This window comes from Gobius niger (assembly GCF_951799975.1).
Source record: "Gobius niger genome assembly, chromosome: 3".
Classification (NCBI taxonomy): Eukaryota; Metazoa; Chordata; class Actinopteri; order Gobiiformes; family Gobiidae; genus Gobius; species Gobius niger.
In genome coordinates, this window is record NC_136854.1 from 9,827,784 (window position 1) to 9,852,825 (window position 25,042).

Below are 25,042 nucleotides of genomic sequence, written 5' to 3' on the forward strand. Positions count from 1 at the left end.
CCTGAAATATCCCTTTAAGGCTATGTTCAGACTGCAGGCAAAAGTGACCCCTGATTCAGGTTATTGCCCATGTGCGACCTGTATGCGTTCTATCCAAAAATGTCCAGTCTGAACAGCCAGGTCGCTTTCATTCCACATGCCACGTCATCCATACAATACAAATGTCTTTCACTCTGTGTTAGGGTAGGCGGGAGTGGGAGCATAAAGACCTGCAGTTTGAACATAGTGAGAGCTTAAAGGTAGAGACATAAAGACAGCCAGGTGCAGCTCATGAACTATCCATCTTTATAAATTCACGTCTTTGCGTCCCGTCGCACCATGTTTCGTCAAACATCGGCGATCCATGTGAGCCTGGAAAAGGCAGCCATATTGAGACAGTCCTACGTGACCGGGACCTCCCTTCTTCTGACTGGACGCGACGGAGACACGATGATGTCGTCGGAGTCGTCGGAGTCACCCGCTGCTGCTTCGCCTTTGTGGAGGTTTGATCGAGGAGAGGGAGGTGCGCGGCCTGTGCAGGAAATGATGGCAGAGATCAGACAAAAGAGCCAAAAATGGACATGTCGAGGTGCAACTGACGTCTAATACATATTTGGTCTTATTAAAAGAACTGTCAAATACTAATAGATTAATCAAAACGGAAATTTACGGATACAGCAATTTTATAAACACTTATGGAACAGATAGGACTGGGTACCGTACTACTGGTATTGAAAAAATAAAAGTATCGAAATCAGGGGAGTGACTTGGTTGTTTTTCTGTTTTTTGATTGCTAATATTTTACCTATTTTTTCCCCAACATTCCCTTTTTTCATAAAATAAATAAATAAATAAACAAGAAATAAAAATAAAAAATGTTTGAAAGTTTCCAAACCTGGGCCAACTGTATCTTCACCATGTTTTGTGTCCGTAGTATCTTTGCCCAAACCTGCACAAAAGATACTATTTAGTTATAAAAACATTAAATAATACACATATTTTTCTATTACACTGTCAGACATGTAATATGGTGCATTTTCTGAGGCAGCTCCTTTTCAGATGGTCTTCCCCTCGTGCAGAGAAAAGCCCTGACCATGCATTCTGCTGCCCACACTTCCTTCTTTTATTCCTGCCCCCGGTGTAGTCGGGGGAGAGTCAGTGGATGTCTAACAGGGTCACACGGGTCAAGAGAGGGGATCACGTCACAGCAACAAACCCACAGCTGATCTGCAAGGCTCATAGCTTTCATATTGAGACACAGCACTGGAAGGTTTGGTAGTGACTCCATCGCTCAGCTCTAAACGTTCAATCACTTTGTAGAGGTCTTTGTAGAGGTCTAAGTATCCTCTGCGGTAAGAGGAGCCACTTAGGTTGAGACACTGCGGGTGAGAACGGGGATTTTTCTTTACAGACATCAATGTGAAACTTTGTAGATCACTGATTTTAATGTGGAAAAGAATGTTATTTTTATTTATTTAGTTTTTTCATTGATTCTAGAAGTCCTTAGGATTGCAAAAGGAGAACGAGAAAGTTCCCCTCTTGATTGGACCTGAAAGAAATATCTTCCCTAGTGCTGTAACAGAGCTGTGATGTAAATAAACAACACTACACGGCTGAACCAAAACGTTCGGTGAAAATCGCAGAAGTAAACAAGAACAGTGATCGCTTATATTGGTCCGCACGTAATCCTTTGAAATTCTGACAGCAAAGGGAAGGACAGAAGGTTGATTACAGGCATTCTATCAAATTTGCAAAAACATTTAGGGCCCGATCTTCCGCCTGGCACAAGGACAGCATTGCTCTAAATTTGAAGGTCATCTTGCCTGTACACAGCTGTTGCACAATGTGCCTGTGCCACCACCAGCAGGGTGTCGACTGAGGAGTGCTTTATTACAGGCAGCACTGAGCGTTGCTCTCCAAAGGCAGCATCACACGTGTTCTTCCTTTAACACTGTAGGCTTAAGGAAGCTGCCAGCTTTACAGCGAAAGTTCAAGTTTCCTAGACATACAGTCTAGGAAGGTCTATGTCTCTTTGTTTGGCCTTTTTTTCATTTTGTATCTTTTCACCCGCCATGTCTCGTCGTAAGTGGCAAAGCAATCTCACCTGTTCCATCTCCTGCATGTGCAAAAACATCCAGAGGGTTTCTCCCTCCCGACGACTCCCATACCCCGGAGCTGGGAAAAACACAGACGGAACATTAAAGGAAACACTGTATAATTGATTAAAGCCAAGGGTCACACACAATTAAAATATCACTATGTCACTATGTACCTGTGCAGTGCACCCCCGGAGCGGGTCAAGTGTCCTCTGAGCGCAGACTGGATCAGGATAAGACTCTTCAGGTCCAGCAGGCCGTTTGTCTGATGGTCCCCATCGCTGTACTGTGTCCTCTCAGCACCCTGCAAGGACAAGGAGTGGGAGTTAACGGGGACACACTTGTTCTTGGTAAAGAAGGACCAACTGCTTCATAAGAGGTTAGAGCCACCGAGAGGTCAAATGCAGTAATTAATTAATTTACCTTTAATTTACCTTTCACAAAAGCCCCCACCCCCTTAGCAAATGCCATCTGGGTACACCAAGATACATGTCAAAATGGGACAGCGAGTTACAGACTACTTTGGTGCAATACCAGCACAATATCCTTCAGATTCAGGCAAACTGGGTTATAATGTGCAGTGGAGGAATATATTCAAAATATCAAAATAATGCAAGGGGACACTACAACGATCGAGGCTAAAGCACCAGTCTCTCATGATATTGTAAAAAAGAAAATCCCAGGAGCCACCTTAGATGCAACCAGCACCGTGTTAACTAGTCATGCTTTTGCCCCACCGGGTAAGTTCTCTTCTTATGTTAGTCAAGTATTGATTCAAATATGTCTAGTAGGGGGTCTGCCCCTGCTCCTGGCTCTGGAGGAGAGAGAGGCTGCAGTGGCTTTGTCTACCCCGCATGGCTGTGGCTCATAGAGGTCATGATTCTCCAGCCGCGATGTCCCGTTTGTTATCAGCGCAGTGGCTAAAGAAAACCACATCAATGCTCTCCCCTAAGCAACAAACACTTCCTGTACTAACATGTAAGATATCCCAGTGGCAGACACCGCTTTTTTGTGTCAATGTCCAGCAACGACAGCTCATGAATCTCTTGGCAAACGACAAGACGGATGGTAAACGTTAATGAATGTTAATGAATTTTTTGGGCTTAGAAAATGGAGAAAACATGCAGCGCCCTATTACTTTATCTATTGGCAGGAGACCCAGATCATGCCTGGTAGCAACAGTTGCTATGACCATTTTGGGGTGAGGTTTTGTGAATGGGCAATTGCAGTTGAATGCGTTTTAGATCATAGCGTTTGCGTTTTTGATTAACTTAGACTGTAAAAATAGTCGGGCTGTCAGTATTTTTCAAGATTAATGCCAGATGGCTGTAAAGCGCTTTGGGCCTAATGAAGGTAGAAAAGCGCTACATAAGGCCATTGATCACTTAAGTTTTAAAAAACAAACAAAGAAAGCTTAAATAACGTCAAGTGGAGTGTGTTTCATAAAACTATGCTCAGATTGTGGTGATTTCTTTGCCATTTGTTAGCGTCAAATTAGCGTTAGCCTTTAGCTTTAAGGCTAAAACATCTACATTTATAAACACAGAAGTCTCCTCTGGTGAAGTATTTGCATCCTGAGTAAAGTTTAGAATATGCTGTAAGCTATTATCCAACAGCTGCATGTTTTCTGCCACGTAATGTTTAAATACTGATTCAGTATTTTGTTTTTTGGTACACATTTGCATTTGATTCTATCTATGCAAATAACATGTTATATTAAAACAAATGTTAACTATGGCAAAAGCCTAGTTTTAGTAGAACAAAATCAATTATTGTAGCAATATAGTGCAAAATGTAAACAACAACACCTGTATCTACAGCACCTACAGTGACCTCATTCATTTGTTAACTAAAGAAAATGCCATATTAGATCATTTTGAAAGTGTTCGTTCAGCATAAAGTAAATTTTTAACATGTGCCTTTGTTGATCTCAATGGACTTTGCAATAAAAGTTGGAAAACTGGGAAAGTTGATACTACAACGCTCTGATAAATACCAAGATACCACAACAGTTTCCTTAACTTTGTGAAAGGAGTGAAACAGCGCCCCCAATTTGACGCTGGTGGCCAAAAAGTGTACTGCATCCATATTTACCATTGAGAATGAATGGGAAAGAGTTAGTATAAACCAGATGCGCCGCAAAAGTAGGTCACCCTCTGGCAGGCCATCATAATTGTTCTGGCGAGCCCCACTTTGGGCACCCCTGGCTTATAGTCTCACCTTTAAAACGAGCCATAGCATGTGTCCATAGCTATAACATAGAACACGCTGTGGTTCTACAAATATCATGAAAAATGGTCTGGATTGCTGGCACTCTAAATTCTAAAAACAGTGCGGCACTCGATGTGTTAAAAGTCTGAGTAAAGCATAGCGTGTGGCGCAGGGCCGGCACCTTGAGTTGGGCGTGTCTGTGGAGGTGGCCTCTTAGCACGGACTGCAACACCACCACGTCCTAAAGAAAAGGGAGAAGAAAACAGAAGATGGAAAAGAAGAGAGATGAGCAGGAATCTAGGCCAGAGTCTTTTTATATCCTCCTCCTCCTGACAGGCCACTTAACAGAGCTCTGGTACTGGAGACTGGGCTGAGGGAGTGTCATTACGTAACTGCTCGTGGTACGTTTGTTTAGGTACCATTCTTCTCCCAAACAATGATTTTTAACCAGGCTTTGACATCACGGAAATATGGTCGATGTGTTGACGACCGCAGATAACATCTCGTCACTCATAAATTGTGATGTTGATATAGAAAAATACTGATTTACTAGGCTACAGAAATCTGAAAACTGGATCAGCTGATTTGCCAATGTGTGTTCATGTTGCTGATGACCTAAACTATAGACTACTATAGTAACGGCGGAAAACATGCTACAATGACTGGTTGAACATGTTTCTCGCATCAGATATGTGCGGACATAGACAAAGTGAGGGACTATAATTACGCTTCTATTCACAAAATGGGAAATGAGTGAAATTGCTTTGGAACTTTACCTCTATCACGTCCTGCCAGTAGCTTAAAAATGCAAATAAAAATAACTTTTCTTCATTAAAATTGCTGCTTCACTTAAATAAAATGATAATTATTACTTAAAACAGATGTTATTTCTCTCTAAATAACTCATATTTTCAAAAGCATTAAAACCTGTCAGATGTGAAGGTGAATGGGGCAAAAAATGATATTAATTTGAAACTTAAAGGGGCTGGATGCAAGTTGGCCATTTTATACTCATCACTGCCACCTCAGGCCATATGTGTAACTGCAGCTTCTATATTAAGCTCGTGCATGATAGCAATTCGGACCCGAAGTAACACCTTTTTGAGTGACATTTTTAAACTCCCTATAGTCCCTTTAAGCTGCAGATTACTGATAAAAATATTAAAAAGGGAAACATTTATTGCAGGTTTTTGCCATTTTACATTTGCAAAAATTGGCCAAAATTGACTACATTTTTCAGTGATGAAAAATGAGCCAGGTTTAAATGTATGGTTTTCATTTGTTGGCATATTAGTTACAAAGACTTTTTCAGAGGGGATTTTAGATCAGTCTACAACTGAAAAAAAAAAATGAGTAAGAATTCATATTTTGCCTTGTCTTTTTGGGTTCAAAGCTCAATAAATCATATAAGAAATAGATGCTGAAAATCTCCACATTGCCCAGTGAGTGAAAGATGGATGTTTTCACCAGCAACGTTTCGTCTAAATATCATTTAGTTATTTTGGATGAATCACCTTAATGCCATAGATCGACACTGTTTTCATAAAATTCCACAAACCCCCTTTCCCGGTACACACCCTGTCTCTGCGCTCCCTCCAGTGTCTCTGGATGACTCGTGCCGCTCGCTCTCTCCTTCGGGTGTCCCGCTCTGAGGCTTCCTGACCTTGAAGCTGTTTAGAGTCCACCTCCCTTCTGTCCTGAGGCGTTTCGAGGGCCTGGAGGGCTGCCCGCTCTCTCTCCTCCTCCACGGTCTGAAGCTTGGTCCATAGCACCTCCATCTCCTGCCTGGGGGAAAATGTCCAATCATTTACAAACACGCAGGCAATATCAACAAGAAATCCCACACTGCACAGTATTGTAGGTTATGTAACTGCACTCACTGCTTTTACTCCACTACATTTGAGAGATAAAAGGACTTTCTACTCGACTACAGTTCTGTAAAGACTTTTTTGCACATTTAAAAGCCTTGTGATGCAATCTAAGCTCCATGTAAGGTGGATACAGTTACTGAAGTAATCCTTTAACTGAAAAACGTACATTAGAATAGTAGTAGCTGTACTTTTACTCAGGTAATTTGACTACCACTGCCAGTACAGAGGATGGCTTAAAGCCGCCTTCAGCTACTCTAAGAATATTTTATGTCAGTAGGTGTCTGTAGTAAACCCATTCATCTTGTGTACTACACACAATTATCAGCAGAATAAATGATACAGTATGTAGCTGAGTAAACATTTTGATACACGTAAACTGCAACTTTCCTGTAAGTCTGTGTTTTTTTTGCTTGCATTCACAACAGAATAGTTCCATTTAGAAATATACTGTACAGAGGTTTTATATCCCACTCCCTTTGTATGCCACTTCCTGATGCTGCATGCTCTGTAAACAGAAAAATGACCTGATGGCTCACTGTAGATATTGGACTATTTGACAAACAACAGGTCACTCAGATATTTATTATTATTCTGTCATAACGCTAAACTCTGACTGTGTTAGTGCAGTAACTGTTGCTGCTTCAGCCTTCTTCTGCGATTCCTGGTCACGGGTGTGTTGGGATTGCACTGTGAGGCGGGGGATGTGTGGAGTTTGTCTCTGCTTCTACAGTTAACACGCTGTTTTGAAAGTGGCGCATCTAGCGACGCAACAATTTAGGGCCTGCAAATGGAATAGACTAGACTAGAATAGAATAGAAAAGGTCAGGCCTTTTGTTGGTGATGGAAAACTCCTGGGTGACTGAAAGCTTACACAAATGCAATTTAACAATGCGAGCGTTGAGCCCGTTAACTTTGTAATAGTATCAGGTATGAACTCCATGTACTTATGCTGCTGTCTCTCTGTGTCCCGTTCACTCGTCTGCTCAGCTTTCCGCTCCTCCATCTCTTTCTCACACTTCTCTCTCTCCGCCCTCACCTGGGCCAGCTCCCCTCTGAAAACACAACACATTATTAGTTACATTTTCTCCAACATGAAGATTCACAGCAAAGCATCTTTGAAATTATTACCATATGTCAGCAAAAGGCATAATAATCTTTAACCTCTTACCCCCCGCCATAACCCAGTGCACTTTCTCCAGTTTTACCCAAATCTGAATCTTAGGCCAGTGTAATGCCTCATTTGAAAGCTAAGACCTACAAAACGGATCTAAACTGATCTTTTTCCTTGCACTGTCATGGATTTTAATCACTTTTTCAGGATTTTTTTGATACTTTTTCATCATATTTTTGTCATTTTTTCATCATATTTTTGTCACTTTTTCATTATATTTTTGCCACTTTCTAATAATATTTTTTCCACTTTTTTATTATATTTTTTCCACTTTTTCATCATATTCTTCATCATATTTCTGCCACTTTATTGCTTTTTTGCCACCCTTTTGTTGCATTTTCATCCTCACTTTTCCAGAAGCTTTCAGATTTGGGTAAAGGCGACTTGGAGACAATGTGCTTGGTTAAGGCGGAGGGTAAGAGGTGTTAAGTTTTAGCTACAGTCAAACCTAAAAGGTCTGATTTCTAAACTGGGCTTTGGTGGATGGTTGATGCTGCTGTAAACACTGCACTCACTCTCTTTCCCTCAGTGCCTTCTGCAGCTCCGCCCTCTCTTGCTCCCATTGGCTGAGGCGTCCCTTCGGCGCCGACTCCGACTCCTCCTCCGCTGTCATGGTTGCCACGGAGATCCCTGCCTCTGTTGCCATGGCGAGGGGCTGCGTACTGTCTGGCATGTCACTGGCTGAGGTCTGCACCTCCTGGTCCAATCGCATGCCGCGCTTCTCCGACGGGGCGGGTCTCCTCTTGTCTTCTAGCCTCTGATTGGGCAAGAGAGGTTTGACTTTTAACAGCTAACCTTTTTTTGTTGCGTTTTGTTTTTTTATACACTTTAATGTAACCCACCCTCTCCAGCTCCAGCAGTCTTCTCAGCAGCCTCTTTTTGCTCCACTCCTTATAACCTACAAAGAAATATGAGAAAAAGATGGAAAGTAGCATCAGAATTGTAAAAAGTAATAATAAAGAAGAACAAGAATTAAGTGAATCATCTAAAGATATAAAATTAATGATTAGCTGAGTGATGCCATGCAATATGCACTCTGCCACGAAACTCTTCAAACATAAGAACTGCATGAATTACAAAAAAAATATCTCCAGAAATCAGCAACAGTCTGGATAACTAGGAAATGAGGCCCTATGTCAAAAATCCTGAAATATCTCTTTAAAGGAATAGGCCACCGTTTTTACATACTAAGATATGTTCTTACCTCACTTTAGACGTGTTAATATATCCCCGTCTGGTCTTTGTCCGTGCGCTCTGCCAGGCAAACGGAGCACATACGCAGCCTCTCCCATATGTCACATAGCTCCGAAAAAGCTCACGATAGAAGCTACCAAGCTCTTCCACGTGTTCCCTATTTAAATAAAGTTACGTGAAGTGTTTTCATGCGAAGTATATTTACACAGAAATGTAACATGTCGATTTTATAAGCAAATAAAAAGGGGGACTATATTGTGAGGCGTAATGATACGAGGAGCACAGCGTCCGCGTAGTAACTCCTAAAGACTTCCCCCGCTCACTTCCGTCAATAACCTTTAGGAGTTACTGCGCGGACGTTTTACTCCTCGTATCATTACGCCTCACAATATAGTCCCCCTTTTTATCTGCTTCTAAAATCGACATGCTACATTTCTGTGTAAATATACTTCGCATGAAAACACTTCACGTAACTTTATTTAAATAGGGAACACGTGGAAGAGCTTGGTAGCTTCTATCGTGAGCTTTTTCGGAGCTATGTGACATATGGGAGAGGCTGCGTATGTGCTCCGTTTGCCTGGCAGAGCGCACGGACAAAGACCAGAGGGGGATATATTAACACGTCTAAAGTGAGGTAAGAACATATCTTAGTATGTAAAAACGGTGGCCTATTCCTTTAATATAGAAGGTGCCGTTACACGTATGACCTGAGGTGGCAGTAGTGAGTATAAAATGGACAACTTTTATCTCTACTTTTATCGTAAATTCAGTTCTTCTGACTATAATAATCGTGATTAGTATTTTCCAAAAATCGAGCAGCACAAAGTACTACACTTAGCATAAAGAGTGCACAAACAGGGTTGCTACAGACAGTGACAAGTCAAATTTAATGCTTTTTAATGACATTTAGGCCTTAGTTTAGGCACAATTAATTTAATGATTTTTAATACCTTGACAAATAAACAAGACACTGACAACTGCAGGTTTGACTTAAGCATCAGCCCGGGCGGTCGAGCCAAATGGTCTAGACTCGGGACCCCCTTCTGTAAAATGTAATCAACATTTAAAATAATTTAAGACGCAAAACATTTAAATCTAGTTTAATGATGTTAGTTTGGATACTCAGTTTTGACATTTAGCTTAATTTCACAAAAATATAATGCTTTAAATCAAAAATACATCAGCCAGACATGTAAAAAATATTGTCTCAAAAACATCTTGCGACCCCCATTTAAGTGGAAGTGGCCCCTCAGGGGGTCCCGACCCTTTGGGAACCACTGGTCTAGAACAGTGGAACCATTTTCAGTGAGTCGAGCCTTTTCCAGGAACATTTATGTTAATATTGATTAAAGGAAAAAGAGGAGGTGAAACGCTTGAGGCTTTTGATAAATGTAACCCACCATTCACTTCATAATATTTCAGCAGTGAGAGAATTAAAGGCATTTTGCACCCGAAGAGCATCCTGCGTCTCCAGAACATTACGTTTGGATTTAGAGCTGTAATTGCATCTTTCTCAAGTCAGGCTCGGGTTTTCATTAGAAAAAACAAAGTGTTTTTGGACCCGCTCTTATTCAGTATGTCCATAAAAATCGAAACATTTGCCGCACTGTTGCATAAGCCGCAAGGTTCAAAGGGTGGGAAAAAAGTAGTGGTTCATAGTCCGGAAATTACGATATTTGTTCTGACCATGATATCAGCTTTCTGGGCTTATATCGAAGAGTCCTGCAGTCGTGTCCTGAGCCCTATAATGTGGAATGTTCCTGTACCTGGGAGTCCTGCAGTCGTGTCCTGAGCCCTATAAGGTGGAATGTTCCTGTACCTGGGAGTCCTGCAGTCGTGTCCTGAGCCCTATGATGTGTGATGTTCCTGTACCTGGGAGTCCTGCAGTCGTGTCCTGAGCCCTATAATGTGGAATGTTCCTGTACCTGGGAGTCCCGCAGTCGTGTCCTGAGCCCTATAATGTGGAATGTTCCTGTACCTGGGAGTCCTGCAGTCGTGTCCTGAGCCCTGTAATGTGGAATGTTCCTGTACCTGGGAGTCCTGCAGTCGTGTCCTGAGCCCTGTAATGTGGAATGTTCCTGTACCTGGGAGTCCTGCAGTCGTGTCCTGAGCCCTGTAATGTGGAATGTTCCTGTACCTGGGAGTCCTGCAGTCGTGTCCTGAGCCCTATAATGTGGAATGTTCCTGTACCTGGGAGTCCTGCAGTCGTGTCCTGAGCCCTATAATGTGGAATGTTCCTGTACCTGGGAGTCCCGCAGTCGTGTCCTGAGCCCTATAATGTGGAATGTTCCTGTACCTGGGAGTCCCGCAGTCGTGTCCTGAGCCCTATAATGTGGAATGTTCCTGTACCTGGGAGTCCCGCAGTCGTGTCCTGAGCCCTGTAATGTGGAATGTTCCTGTACCTGGGAGTCCCGCAGTCGTGTCCTGAGCCCTGTAATGTGGAATGTTCCTGTACCTGGGAGTCCCGCAGTCGTGTCCTGAGCCCTGTAATGTGGAATGTTCCTGTACCTGGGAGTCCCGCAGTCGTGTCCTGAGCCCTATAATGTGGAATGTTCCTGTACCTGGGAGTCCTGCAGTCGTGTCCTGAGCCCTATAAGGTGTAATGTTCCTGTACCTGGGAGTCCTGCAGTCGTGTCCTGAGCCCTGTAATGTGGAATGTTCCTGTACCTGGGAGTCCTGCAGTCGTGTCTTGAGCCCTATAATGTGGAATGTTCCTGTACCTGGGAGTCCTGCAGTAGGGGGCACAGTGCTGAGCTCCTCGGACAGCCTCTGGTTCTCCTGTTGGAGCAGGGAGGCTCGCTCACTCAGTCGCTGCACTGTAGAGTTCAGAGCTCTCTGCTGCCGCTGCCAGCTCTTACTCTCCGCGACGCACCTGCAAATACAGGCACATGTAAGTTAGTCAGGGCAGATACAGATGCAGATGCAGATGCAGATGCAGATGCAGATGCAGATGCAGATGCAGATGCAGATGCAGCAACAACACCAACACAGGCCAGCTGTGGGGAACCAGGCTGAGATACAGATCACCCTAGTAGCTACATATACACAGTTTGTGATTCTTTTTTCATTGATTGATTGTTGATAGAAAAAATATTTTTTTCAGCTGGGAATATCTTGTTCAGTTTTTTATTAAGTTATTTATAAGTACAACATAATGTGCAAAAATGCAAATTTCACCTTGGTTTTTGGGTTTGAATCTCAATAAATCAGGCAGGGATTACACATTAAAGCAGTACTAAGTAACTCTTGCCCCTAGAGGCCATAAACTCAACTGCAGGTGTCGTAGCAAGTTACGATTTTTTAAATTATTAATTGTCTTGGAGAATAAATACTACGCTGACAGGAAAGGCGAAGGGAGAGAGGGATATTGTGCATCCAATTATACAATGGAAATAATTTTCACTCAAACTTGGCTGTAAATACTGTTTAAAGTGTCGCTAGCCTGCAGTTAGCTTGGTCCGTTAGCCTGTTAGCTTCTTCTTCGTGATTCCATTAGTGTGTTTTTGTGGCTCCGGTCCGGTGGCAGTCAAGTTGCAAACATGGTTTTCTGGCCAGAGACACCAGGGGGAGATGAAAGACCCTCCAATCATCCCATAAACACTTGTATTACCCCCACAGGGACTACGGAAAGGATTTATTACGGTAAACACGTTAGTTAGTACTGCTTTAACAAATCATTCAGAAAAAATATTGTCAAAAGGCACACTGTGTAACAAATGGACTATACTGTTAATATATATATACTGTTAGTACAAACCATGCTCCTAATGTATATGTATGTCTTAATGTCTTAGGAGAGCTGAGCCGCTCACAGCAAAGGCTCATGTTTGTTTGTTCATTTATGAGGTATTTTTCACTGATGACAATATCTGTCACAAAATAAAAGCTTGTATTTCAATTTTATTTATTGGGTAAAATTCTACGCTGTATGGCTTTAAGTACAAGACTGTAAAGAGCCTGTAGGAGCTACTAAAGATGGAGATGGTGTTGCTAGCATGGAATGAAAAGATCATTTTGTAGGGCCAGTTAACAACAGATCATCATAAAATAAAATAAAAACTAGCTAAAAATCTCAGTCTCGCCTCAAGCAACTTTTCATTCTGTTTACATCACTTATTATAAAAGGATTGATTAACCTCTTAACTCCTGCCTGAACCGAGAGGATCTTTTTCCTCACGTTATCAAATTTTTTTCCATCATTTTTTTGTTGGGTATTCAACTCATTTTTGTAACTTTTTTGTCATTTTTTTCTCACATTTTTGTCATTAAAAAAAAAAAAAAAAGTCAATTTTTTGTAATTTTTTTTGGTCACATTTTGGTCATTTTTTAGTCCATTTTTAATCAATTTTTTGTCATTTTTTTGTCACATTTTTGTCATTTTTTTGTCACATTTTTTATCACATTTTTGTCACATGTTTTATATTTTTTTGTTAATTTTTTGTCAATTTCTTGTGACATTTTTGTGACATTTTTGCCACTTTTTCATCCATTTTTCGTCACTTTTTTGTCAATGTTTTCGCACTTTTTTGTCACATTTCCATCATTGTTTTCGTCTCAGTTTTGTTGCTTTTTCACAGCTTTTTTCCAGAAGCTTTTGGACTGGGGTCAAGCCAAACTGGAGAAAATGTGCTCGGTTCAGGTGGGAGTTAAGGGGTTAAAGAAGAGCTTTTATGGCTTTCTATCCCTATCTTTTACAGTAGGGGGCAGCATTGCACTTGTAAGACCTAAAATCTCTCCCACAAACAAAAACATTAATAAATAAGTCATAAATAAACAAACAAATAAAAAACAAAGATTCTAGCTACAGTTCAGCGAGAAATATTCCATATCAATAAGTCATAATCTTCTATAGGGACACATCTAATTGCAATTGCTAAAAGTATTAAGAGTAATCAATATTTAGCGTAAACAGGAGAAGGAAGAGGTACCGTTTCTCTGCAGCATCAAGCAGCATCTTGAGTCTTTGGATCTGAAACGCACCGACATGTTAATGTTTTCACTTTGAGTCCGCACTAACACAGCACCGCAGCAGCCCCGGCGCCTCACCTCTTCTAAGTAGGTCTCCACGGCGATCTTCAGCTCCTCTAAGCTGGTCGTCCGTAAGTCACTCTGGAGTTTGCTGAAGAAGATGGTAGGTGGTTAACTAGTTTGGAGTATCTGACTGTGATTTTAATGTTGCAAATGCCAAATATTTAGGGCCGCAAAACAAACTCGGGGCTGGTACCGTACCAGTATGGCACCGGTATAAAAAAAAAAAAGTCTCTTTTTCCCAATTTTTTGCTACATTGTACCTCAGAGCACTCTCCTTCTCCCTGCACTGCTGCTCCAGTTTGAGTATGCGCTGCTTCAGCCCGTTGACCACCTGCACACACACACACATGAGTGACACAAGCGTTTGAGGGTAATTCTTAAAAGTACTCCTCCACAATATACTCACCACACTCCCCCCTCTTCTGTTGTCCACCAAACTCCGAGCAAAGTCAGTTCCCTAAAAAAAACAATGTGTGATTATTCAGAACATCCATAATAACGAATGACGGATGTAAATTAACCCAAGGCTACAATCCGCCGTGCACTGGCCCTACCAAATAAACTAAGTAATAAACTCTACGACTTGTGTATCACTAATAACAACAAGTGATGAGTAAATGTGCTGCATTTCTTGAGTGGGTGTTCCTTCTGCTGGCAGCTATAGGAATAATTCTCTTAAATAAGAACTTCCAGGTTGGACACGGCGTTTGAGCGGCTCGAGCAGTGCGTCATAAACACACTTGGAGCACAGAGCGACTTGAAATTGATAATGTTGGATTATGGGCTTTAACCTTTTAACTCCCACCTGAACCGAGAGGATCTTTTTCCTCACGTCATCCGATTTTTTTTCCATCATTTTTTTGTTGGGTACTTTTTTGTCATTTTATTGTCATTTTTTGTCACATTTTTGTGATTTTTTCGTCATTTTTTTAAAATCACATTTTTGTCACATTTTTTGTCATTTTTTTGTCAATATTTTGCCATTTTTTTGTCAATTTTTTATCACATTTTTGTTTGTTTTTTTGTCATTTTTTTGTCACATTTCTGTCATTTTTTGTCACATATTTGTCATTTTTTGTCCAATTTTTATCACATTTTTGTCACATTTTTGTCATTTTTTGTCACATTTTTGTCATTTTATTGTCATATTTTTGTCATATTTTTGTCATATTTTTGTCATTTTTGTCAATTTCTTGTGACATTTTTGTGACATTTTTGCCACTTTTTCATCAATTTTTCCTCACTTTTTTGTCAATGTTTTCTCACTTTTTTGTCACATTTCCATCATTGTTTTCGTCTCAGTTTTGTTGCTATTTTCACAGCTTTTTTCCAGAAGCTTTTGTACTGGGGTAAAGCCAAACTGGAGAAAATGTGCTTGGTTCAGGTGGGAGTTAAGGGGTTAAAAATGTGGAGGACAGTTTTTAGGTTTCAACAATGACAAAACTGTAATCAGGAAGTACAGAACGAGGCGATGACACCGTAGAAGAAGAAACAAGTAAATTGAACAGTTTTGTCCAAGGATTAACTCAAAACTGCGTAAATATTGTGAAATACTACTCCAGGCCTGCCTTGGATGAGGGAACAGAACATGGTTTAAAGTACATTTTGCACGACATGTCCACTTTAAATTGTACTTGAAAAGTTTAACCCCTTAACTCCCACCTGAACCGAGCACATTTTCTCCAGTTTGGCCTGACCCCAGTCCAAGAGCTTCTGGAAAAAAGCTGTGAAAAAGCAACAAAACTGAGACGAAAACAATGATGGAAATGTGACAAAAAAGTGCGAAAACATTGACAAAAAAGTGACAAAAAATGGATGAAAAAGTGGCAAAAATGTCACAAAAATGTCACAAGAAATTGACAAAAAATGGCCAACAAATGACCAAAATATGACAAAAATGTGACAAAATATGACAAAAAATACAAAAATTTGACAAAAATTTGATAAAAATAGACAAAAAAAAAATAACAAAAATGACAAAAAAATGACAAAAATGTGACTAAAATTTGACAAAAAAATGACAAAAAAGTTACAAAAATTTGTTGAACACCCAACAAAAAAATCTGATAACGTGAGGAAAAAGATCCTCTCGGTTCAGGCGGGAGTTAAGAGGTTAAAGGGACTATACGGAGTTTAAAAATGTTAAAATTCTGTATTTTCCTCCCCCTACATGTTCCAGTCATGTCCTAATGTGTAGAATGAGTCCAGACCTGTTCACCACAACTGCCTCTAAAATCCTGCACTGTCACTCAGAAAGCTGTTAATTCGGGTCCGAAGTGCCGTCATGCACAAGCTTAATATAGAAGGTGCAGTTACACGTATGACCTGAGGTGGCAGTAGTGAGTAAAAAATGGCAAACTTGCATAGAGTCTCTTTAAAGCCCAAGTTTGTCCCTGTACATGTTGTCGTGAGCATGCTCAGATCTAATCTTCCAGCGGTCAGGCAAACGTGCAGATTGGGCTGTTAAACCTCAGGCCAAAGCTCACATGTCAAGAGAGCTTTGTCAGAATGTCAGACTGTCAAACGTACCTTGGTGGGATCGAGCAGCTCTTCGATCTGTCTCTCCCGTTTGGCGTTGTCCTCCTCCAGGCGGCGCAGCTTGGCTTTCATTTTCCTGTTGTCAGATTTGTGTGCGTGGACGCTCTGAGGACAAAAGCAGCGGAGGATTTAACTCTTCAGTGCAAGTCAACAGCGATAGCGACACACGAGGTTTTTGGGCTTCTTTCAATACCTTTTTGAGATGGATGATTTCCTGGTACATATCCTCTTTGTCTCTGAAGTCAGAAGCAGCAAACCCTGAAAAGACAGAAAACATCTGCAGACATGAGCAAAGCGTGCTTACTGAAGGCTTCAAAATGATATACAGCATGCCCATATTCACTTAGATTTAGGCGGTAAAAGTTGTGTTTTTAAGACGAGATCACCTCAGAATCAGACAGGTTGAGGACAACAAATAGTGTTCGCATCATTGCCACCGCTGCTTGAGACGGCGTAGACCTCTCAGAGACCATGCGGAGACTCCGCTGGAAAATAAACCTTTTTGTTTTCACCGAGACAACCTGGAGACTCGCCTTATTGCCAGGAGATGCATCGCAGACATCTCTAGGCAAAGAGATAGGCCCTTTGTATGAGCACAATCCAGAAGAGCTTGGTAGCTGCTATCTTGACCTGTTTTGGAGCTATAGTGGAGAGAGGGAGAGGCTAAATGCTAACGCCGTCTGCGCTGTGTTTACGTGATAGAAGGCACGGGGGAAGATCAGACAGGTCCTAAAGAACTCGTCAAAGCTAAGGTAAGAACATACAGTGCCTCTCGTTAGTATTCATACACCTTGAACTTTTGCACATTTTGTCATGTTTACAACCCTAAACATAAAGATTTTATTTTGATTTTTTTACTGAACGTTCACACACAAGAAACAGACAACTGTGAAGTGAAAGCAAAATGATACATGATTCTGTTATTTTTCAAAAAATAGAAAAGTGAAAAGTGGGGCTTGCATAAGTATTCATACAGCATTTTCTGAGTGCATTAAATTGCCTTTAAAACATTTCTACTGACTCCAGAATGTTCACACCTTGGCCTAACCATTAAATAGAGGCCACCTGTGTGTAATCTACTCTCAGTATAATTACAGCTGTTCCTTTAGGCCCTCAGAGCTGTGGTCGGAGTGTGTTGGTCACTGAACAGCATAATGAAGGTCAAGGAGCACCAGAGAGGTCAGGGATAAAGCTGTGGAGAAGTTTAAAGCAGCGTTAAGTTATACAAAGATTTCCCAAGATTTGAACATCTCCCGGAGCAACTGTTCAATCCATTGTTCGGAAATGGAAAGAGTAAAGCACTACTGCAGACTTACCAAGACACGGTCACCCATCTAAAATATCAGAGCGAACAAGGAGAACACTGGTCAGAAAGGCAACCAAGTGCCCCATGATAACTCTGGAGGAGCTGCGAAGTGCTGCTGCTGAGCTGGGGGAATCTGTACATGGGACAACTATAAGTCGAATCTACACAAATCTGGCCTTCATGGACGAGTGGAAGAAGAAAGCCATTATTGAAAGGAGGCCATAAGAAATCCCGTTTTAAGTTTGCTAGAAGTCATATGGAGGACACAGCTCCATGTGGTTTGGTCAGATGGGAGAAAAATGTAACTTTTTGGCCCAAATGCAAAACGTTATGTATGGAGCAAACCTAACACTGCTCATGGTCCTGAGTGCACCATCCCCAATGTCAAATATACGGGGGGGAGCATCATGCTGTGGGGCTGCTTTTCCTCAGCGGGGACTGGGGAGACTGTAAGAATAGTTGGGAAGATGGATGGAGTCAAATACAGAGAAATTTTGGAGGAAAACCTGCTGGAGTCAGCAAGAGAACTGAGGCTGGGGCGGAGATTCACCTTCCAGCAGTTTAAAAAAAAAAAAAAAAACATATTAATGTGTTAGAATGGCCCAGTCAAAGTCCTGACCTAAATCCTATTGAAAATCTGTGGAAAAATCTGAAAATTGCTGTTCACAAACGCTCTCCTTCTAATGTGACAGAGCTTGAGTTGTTTTTTAAAGATGAATGGGTTAAAATGTCAGTCTCTACATGTGCAAATCTTGTAGAGTCAAACCCAAAAGACTTGTGCTGTTATTACAGCAAAAGGGGGTTCCACAAAGTATTCATGCATGCTGTATGAATACTTATGCAAGCCCCACTTTTCACTTTTCAATTTTTTGAAAAATAACAGAATCATGTATCATTTTGCTTTCACTTCACAGTTGTCTGTTACTTGTGTGTGAACGTTAAGTAAAAAAATCAAAATAAAATCTTTATGTTTAGGGTTGTAAACATGACAAAATGTGCAAAAAGTTAAGGTGTATGAATACTAACGAGAGGCACTGTATCTCAGTATGTAAAAACGGTGGCCTATTCCTTTAAGACACCACTTGAACTTTTGGATCAAATTTAATGCTTTTTAATGCCCAAATACTATATTTTTAGTGTCACAAATGCAATAACTCTATGCATTGATCATTTCTAAAGATTTGGAAACATTACATTAAGCCGATCAATGGAGCAAAATTATTATATATAAATAGAAATTATTATATATAGATATTTTAGTAGCAAATTTGACTACAATTGACAACTTTTAAGATAACGTTTGAGGTGGAAAATGGTTTTGGACCATAATATTTGTGTTTTTCAAGTTGTGGCACACTGGCCCAGCTCTATACCCTTCATCGGGTGCTTGAGGGTTTGTGGGAGTTCGACCAACCAGTCCACATGTGTTTTGTGGATCTGGAGAAGGCGTTCGACCGTGTCCCTCGCGGTGCCCTGTGGGGGGTTCTCCGGGAGTGTGGGGTCCGGGGCCCTCTGCTAAGGGCTGTCCGTTCCCTGTATGAGCAGCAGGAGCTTGGTTCGCATTACCGGCTGTAAGTAAGACCTGTTCCCGGTGCGTGTTTGTCTCCACCAGGGCTGTCCTTTGTCACCGGTTCTGTTCATTACTTTTATGGACAGAATTTCTAGGCGCAGCCAGGGGCCGGAGGGTGTCCGGTTTGGGAGCCTCAGGATCTCATCTCTGCTGTTTGCAGATGATGTTGTTCTGTTGGCTTCAACAAACCAGGACCTTCAGCTGCTCTGGGGCGGTTTGCAGCCGAGTGTGTAGCGGCCGGGATGAGGATCAGCACCTCCAAATCTGAGGCCATGGTTCTCCACCGGAAAAAGGTGACTTCCCCTCTTCCCTGGTGGGGAGTCCTTGGCTCAAGTGGAGGAGTTCAAGAATTTCGGGGTCTTGTTCACGAGTGAGGGACGGATGGAGCGTGAGATCGACAGACGGATCGGTGCGGCGTCAGCCACAAATTAGCCCAAGGCCATAATCCGGCGTGGTTTGTTTACATGCATGAGTCTCATGTATGCTCATTAACATGCACTGTTCCGACCAAATAAAACCAATAAATGTAATGCTTTCTAGGCAAATAATTTCAGCACAAGTCATTTAGTTTAGCTTTTTATATGTGTGCAAATGAAATCCCCAAACCAAATGACAAAAGCCATTCTTGGACCTGTGGTGTGAAGAGCAGAACCAACAAGCTCATGGCTGTTCATATCACTGCACCGTGCTCAGCAGAAAATGGGTTTGCAACTTAAATCATATTATATTATTTTTCTACACCGGTGAAACTTGGGTTTTTGTGATACACAAAGTTACAAGCTTTAAAGACGTACCATTGGCTGAAGACTGGAGCAGACGGTGCTGTTTTCGGAAGGTTTTCTGGAACAGCTCCGGAGAGACGGCACAGTCGGCTCTGATCATCGGGGACAAATCTACAACAGACACAAACACATTCAACTAATCATGAACATGTGACCGACCTCAACAAGTGTTCAGAATGCAAAAAGATGTGTTACTACCCGGGTTATAGGCACAATAAGCTCATGGCAAAGGCTGCCATCGTTTGGAGAGTGCAATTACCTTTATAAACTGCAAAGTTTCCAGTGAGCTTCCTTACAAACCCCACTAACCTGCTGTTTGGATCTGTGCCATATATATCTGAAACAGCTCAAACTAACTAACTAAATATCCAGTAGTTTCACTTCCTGGTTTTCACATGATCACACCATGTGTCCCTCCCACTCCCCCTCCTCTTGCTCTCCTTTGCTGCGCAGCTGTTTCAATAAAAAGAAAAGAAGAAAGACTGTGAGGCTAGTAAAGCTATGGTAAAGTGTTTCACTTTGCAATGAAAGGATTATGCTTAGCCAGCAATGAAGAGGTGAGAAAAGGAGTTTTTATGGGGCTGTCGCCACAGTGCTTAAAATAGCCACTGGAGAAGACTCAAAGATGTGCGAGTGGCTCGACGCGCAGCTCCAAGTATGTTTTCGATGTTGTTTTCGTGGTGGAACACTCTAAAAACGGGATTTGCATTAAATGTTATTTTTAGAAATTACAACACTTTCCAGATCACCATAATGAGTCACTAAACAGGATGGAAACCATTGGTTCTTATTCACTTATTTCTGCCTCATTCACACTGTTGCACTGTAGCATACATTCATGACCGTTTTTCTTGATTGATAGGACAATGTTTTGGACACAGAACATATTTCCTCACTAGGCAAAAGTCTGACTGATATTGCAGCAGAGCAAATACCTTTAGAACAGTCATATCAATCTGAAATGACTGAAATTAAGTTTAAATTCTTTCTGGAGGATGGACTTTGAGCACATCTTGTTTTGTTTATTATGGCCAAATTTACAAAGCATTTCATTCCTGGGTCAAAAATGCACTTTGCAGTACAAACATGGGCTTTGTCGTCAAAACCTGCAAAGCCAAACAGATACAACGCACTGCAGCAAATCACTACAGCTCAGTCAATGTTTTCGTGACAAAGAGGATTTGGGAGGAGGTCTGTTGTAGAGACATGCGGTGTTCAAAAGTACAGCCCCCCTGAGTGTGCAGCATGTGTTCAGTGTTGTGCGCACCGTGCCCGTTGCTGAGTGAGACCGGTCGACCAGGCCCCGTGTCCCTCTCCCCGGGGGTGCCCTCTCTGCTGCCCCCTAGAGACGCCCGGGGCAGTCTCCAGGCTGCCACTGCGGCCCTGCGCGGGTTCATGTTCAGGCTGGTCATGTACGGAGACTCTGCAGGGACAAAGGCAGAGCAGTACGTAAGGATTTTACCACTGTAACACTTTGTTCTCTGGCACAAATATTCTATAGCAGACGCAGAAAACTTTGCATGTGACGGCTCAATTTCATCCTCTTTAAAAGACCAGGGGCCAAAGTAAAAGTAATTCTACAAATGCCAGTGTTGTACATGATAAATGACTTCACAGGAGGTTTGGGAGGATTCTGTGTACTTTAACAGGCATTTGATCTCTGGTGTCTATAATAACATTTCTCCTACTCATCCGGGACCAGTGGTTCTATGCTGGAGGGCCAGATTTTGCCGCCCGGTGTGACGTTAAAGTGCATATGACAGAGTTGAATGCTTCTGAAATTATAATATTTGGATGGATAACATCTGTTGCAAGTAATAATTATAATTTTATTTCAGTGGAGCAGCAATTTATTGAAGAAAGTTGACAGATGTAAAGATCCATACATTTGTGAAGTGATGATGTCATCGCTCCACTTCCGGGTCCAACGGAGCTATAGCCCTATTCACTATACTGGGATGTAGCTGATTTTAACCTGCTGTGCAGGCGACTACAAGGCTCTTTTTAATAATCTGATCACACATTAGTCTTTTCTGACATTAATTATCAAATATTATTTTACATACACAATGAAGATTTATTTTAAACACAAAAATATCTTAAATGGTGAGCTATGTTATTCTAATTTGGTGTTAAACAGTTGTTGCCTTTTATCTGTTATTTCAGCAGGTGATTCAGATGAAGCTGTGTTTTTTTGCCGTTTATGCCGTCTATGGAACAGTTTTGACCCGGAAGAAGCTTATTATTGTGTGTGATGTCACACTTAAACGTATAGCAGGTTGACCCGCTCATTTCTCATAACATGGTCGGCACGGCAACAGTTTCAAATTGTTCGCCTCTATCTATGTCACTTCCTGTCAGTGTCCAATAAGGAAGAAAAACTATGGACATCACAAAAAACTGTCAAACTAAAAGAAAGCTGGGAATTTTTTGGGGGCAAAATCTTTAATACAGTATAATTTTGTTAACTATGTTTTAGCAAAAATTGTGTGTCAAATGCACTTTAAATATTGTATTTTGTTTAAATGCATAAAAGCAGTCTTTCATTTTGGGGGAAACTACAGTTTCAAGCTGTTCCAATACAAAAGTTCACAAATTTGTGAATCTGTAATGAAAACAATTTTCTTGGGGTTACTTAAACACTGTGATTCTGAAATATTCTATGAAGTGGCACTTGGAAGGTCAAACGTTTGAGAACAAAAGATACCAACTTCCGACAGATCTCAGAAGCTCAGCAGGTCGGGCCTGGTTAGTACTAGAAAACCATGAGGGATAATTAGGTCCCCTGGGTAAGTGGTGTCTGGGTGAGCATTTTACCACCACCAAGTGTGAAATTAATGAAAAAAATGTCTGTGCAAAGTGCCTTGTGTGACTTGTGTGACTTGTGTGACTAAACCCTGTCTAAAAATGAGTGTAAAACAAGCCTAAATTGGACTAACTTAAGTCTAAACATTAAATTTAATGCATTATTAAAGCATAGTCGATCCAATACTGGGGCGTAATATATGATGTGACAAAATTCTATATAAAGGTGTTGTGTTTGAGTCGGGTGCTTACTGGGAGAAGAAGGAGGCTTGGCCGTTCTCTTCAGACCAGATTTCTAAAGGATAAATAAGAGAGAAAATCAAGTTATACGTTTTTAAATCAATGAATGAGAGTTGAATTTGAACAATAAGTGGGCTACCTTTTCAAGGAAATCCTCAGTAAAGCGGAAACTCTCATCAATCTGGAGCAGCGAGAAAACTGATTACTCACGGTAATTATCAGAATCCGCATCAAGTTTTAACTGAAGCTAAATCTTAGATCTGTTCCAACATTAAATACAAGGAATATTACAATAACTTCACAAAATCACAAAGTCTGACTGAGACCATTTTTTACAAATTCAGCCTGGAGCTTAATGTAAATGTGCAGTTCAAGTCCAGTTCAAGCTCTGGCTAAGGTTTGGGCCAGGAGCTGAAAACACTTAAGTGTAGAAACAGGAAAAAAAAATAAGGTTAAGGTTAGGAAAAGGTTAGGGTTAGTTCATTTATTTCTGTAATTCAATGTGACAATGTGAAACTAATATATGATATAGACTCATTACATGCAAAGTGACATATGCCAAGCTTTTGTTCATTATAATGTTGATGATAATGGCTTACAGCTAAAAAAAAAGATTAGAATATTATGAAAAGGGAATATATTATAGCTCAAAGTGTCTCCTTTCATCAGCCAATTCATCCAAAACACCTGCAAAGGGCCCCTGAGACTTTAAATGGTCTCTCAGTGGTTCAGTAGAATTCACCATCATGAGGAAGACTGCTGACCTGACAGTTGTGCAGAAAACCATCATTGACACCCTCCATAAGCAGGGAAAGGCTCAAAGGGTAATAACAAAAGAAGTTGGATGTTCTCAAAGTGCTGGATCAAAGCACATTAATAGAAAGTTAAGTGTAAGGGGAAAGTGTGGAAGGAAAAGGTGCACAAGCCGCAGGGATGGCCGCATGGGTCTGGAGAGGACTGTCAGGGAAAGGCCATTCAAAAGTGTGGAGGACCTTCACAAGGAGTGGACTGAGGCTGGAGTCAGAGCATCAAGAGCCACCCCACAGCCACCACCCGCAACTCGGGCCGCAAAAAAAATAAAAAATAATAATGTGCCCACTGCCTGGCCCGCATTTTTTTAGTACTCGACTAGTACTATATAAATACTATATAAAGGTTTAATTGGCATCTAATATCTCAAACGACCTGAACAACTGCGGCCTGAATGCCATTAAAAAATTTGGATCAACCCGTACATCACTGTCTCTTGTATATAATAATGTGACAGTTGTAAATTTAGTCTAACAACAAATCAATTTTTCAAACCAATACTATGTGCATGAAATGAGCAAAAAAAACATGTAGAGCTGTTCAAGACAAAAAAACTGGCCACTGGAGGAAGGTTTACTTAACCCTAGAACACTATCGCCGGGTGTTTTCCACCCGAGCAAATACATTTATGTTATTTTCATTATGATGGTTTATCTTAGTGTCCAGGGTCTATGGGCTTCAGCTTTGTCTTTGACATCTTTGGTGTTGGTGTTTGGTGTTGGGTGTTTTCCTAATCCAAAACACACTTTTTCCTACAGGCACATGTTGCAATAGTGATGGAAGGTCGGTAGGGTTAGTGTATTTAATCAGGCAATCTTGCCCCCTTTTAAGGTTGACATTCAGGACACACATTTATTTTGCGACTTCACCTTTGTTCCTGTCACAGAGTTCGGTGTCTCTGGTCTCACAGTAAGTGAGTAACACAGTGAGTTATTTAGTCAGTTGGTCATTCAAAAGTTGACATATTTTGTTTCTCTCTCCTGTGGCTGTTTGTGTCAAGGACATTGAGCCTTCACCAGAGAAGTCTCACATATCCCAGGAATGCGTGGACCAAAAACCAAGTTTCCATCTTCATTATTTTATGTTTTATGTTTCATGTTATGATTTTGGAGCATTTTTATCTGGTCCAATGGCAAGAGTGTAGTAGGGCTAATGAAATAATAGAAATTATTATTCGCTTAGTTCATACTGTACTATATCTTTGTTTCCATGTGAAACCTAGCAACAATCAATATTTTTTGCTTTCGTCTGGAAGTAATGCAATACACCATAAACACATGAATCATTATAAAACAGTCAACAGTGTGATTCTCACCAGCTCCTCGCAGTCCCCGTCGGACTGGACATCACCTGTTTCCTGGGACATCTTCAAAATAACTCCAAATCACATTCCCGAACCTGACTTTTTCTTCACTTAATCCCAATATTTCACCCGGCT

The 25,042-nt window shown here is 41.2% G+C and overlaps 1 protein-coding gene across 1 annotated transcript; it reads right to left on the reverse strand.

The window, feature by feature from the left end:
* Positions 1–380: 380 nt before the first annotated feature.
* iqce (IQ motif containing E) lies at positions 381–25,042 on the reverse strand (the record flags this gene model as incomplete). The annotated part of the gene is made up of 21 exons (XM_079552895.1): positions 24,920–25,042; positions 22,934–22,975; positions 22,807–22,849; positions 21,017–21,172; positions 19,762–19,860; positions 16,285–16,349; positions 16,083–16,196; positions 13,960–14,010; positions 13,814–13,884; positions 13,569–13,641; positions 13,451–13,491; positions 11,243–11,394; positions 8,171–8,226; positions 7,844–8,085; positions 7,102–7,209; positions 5,864–6,071; positions 4,468–4,527; positions 2,252–2,379; positions 2,084–2,154; positions 875–928; positions 381–511 (listed from the first exon to the last, which is right to left on the reverse strand). The coding sequence occupies exons 1-21, from the start codon at positions 24,968–24,970 to the stop codon at positions 381–383; spliced, it is 2,016 nt and encodes a 671-aa protein (XP_079409021.1). The 5' UTR covers positions 24,971–25,042.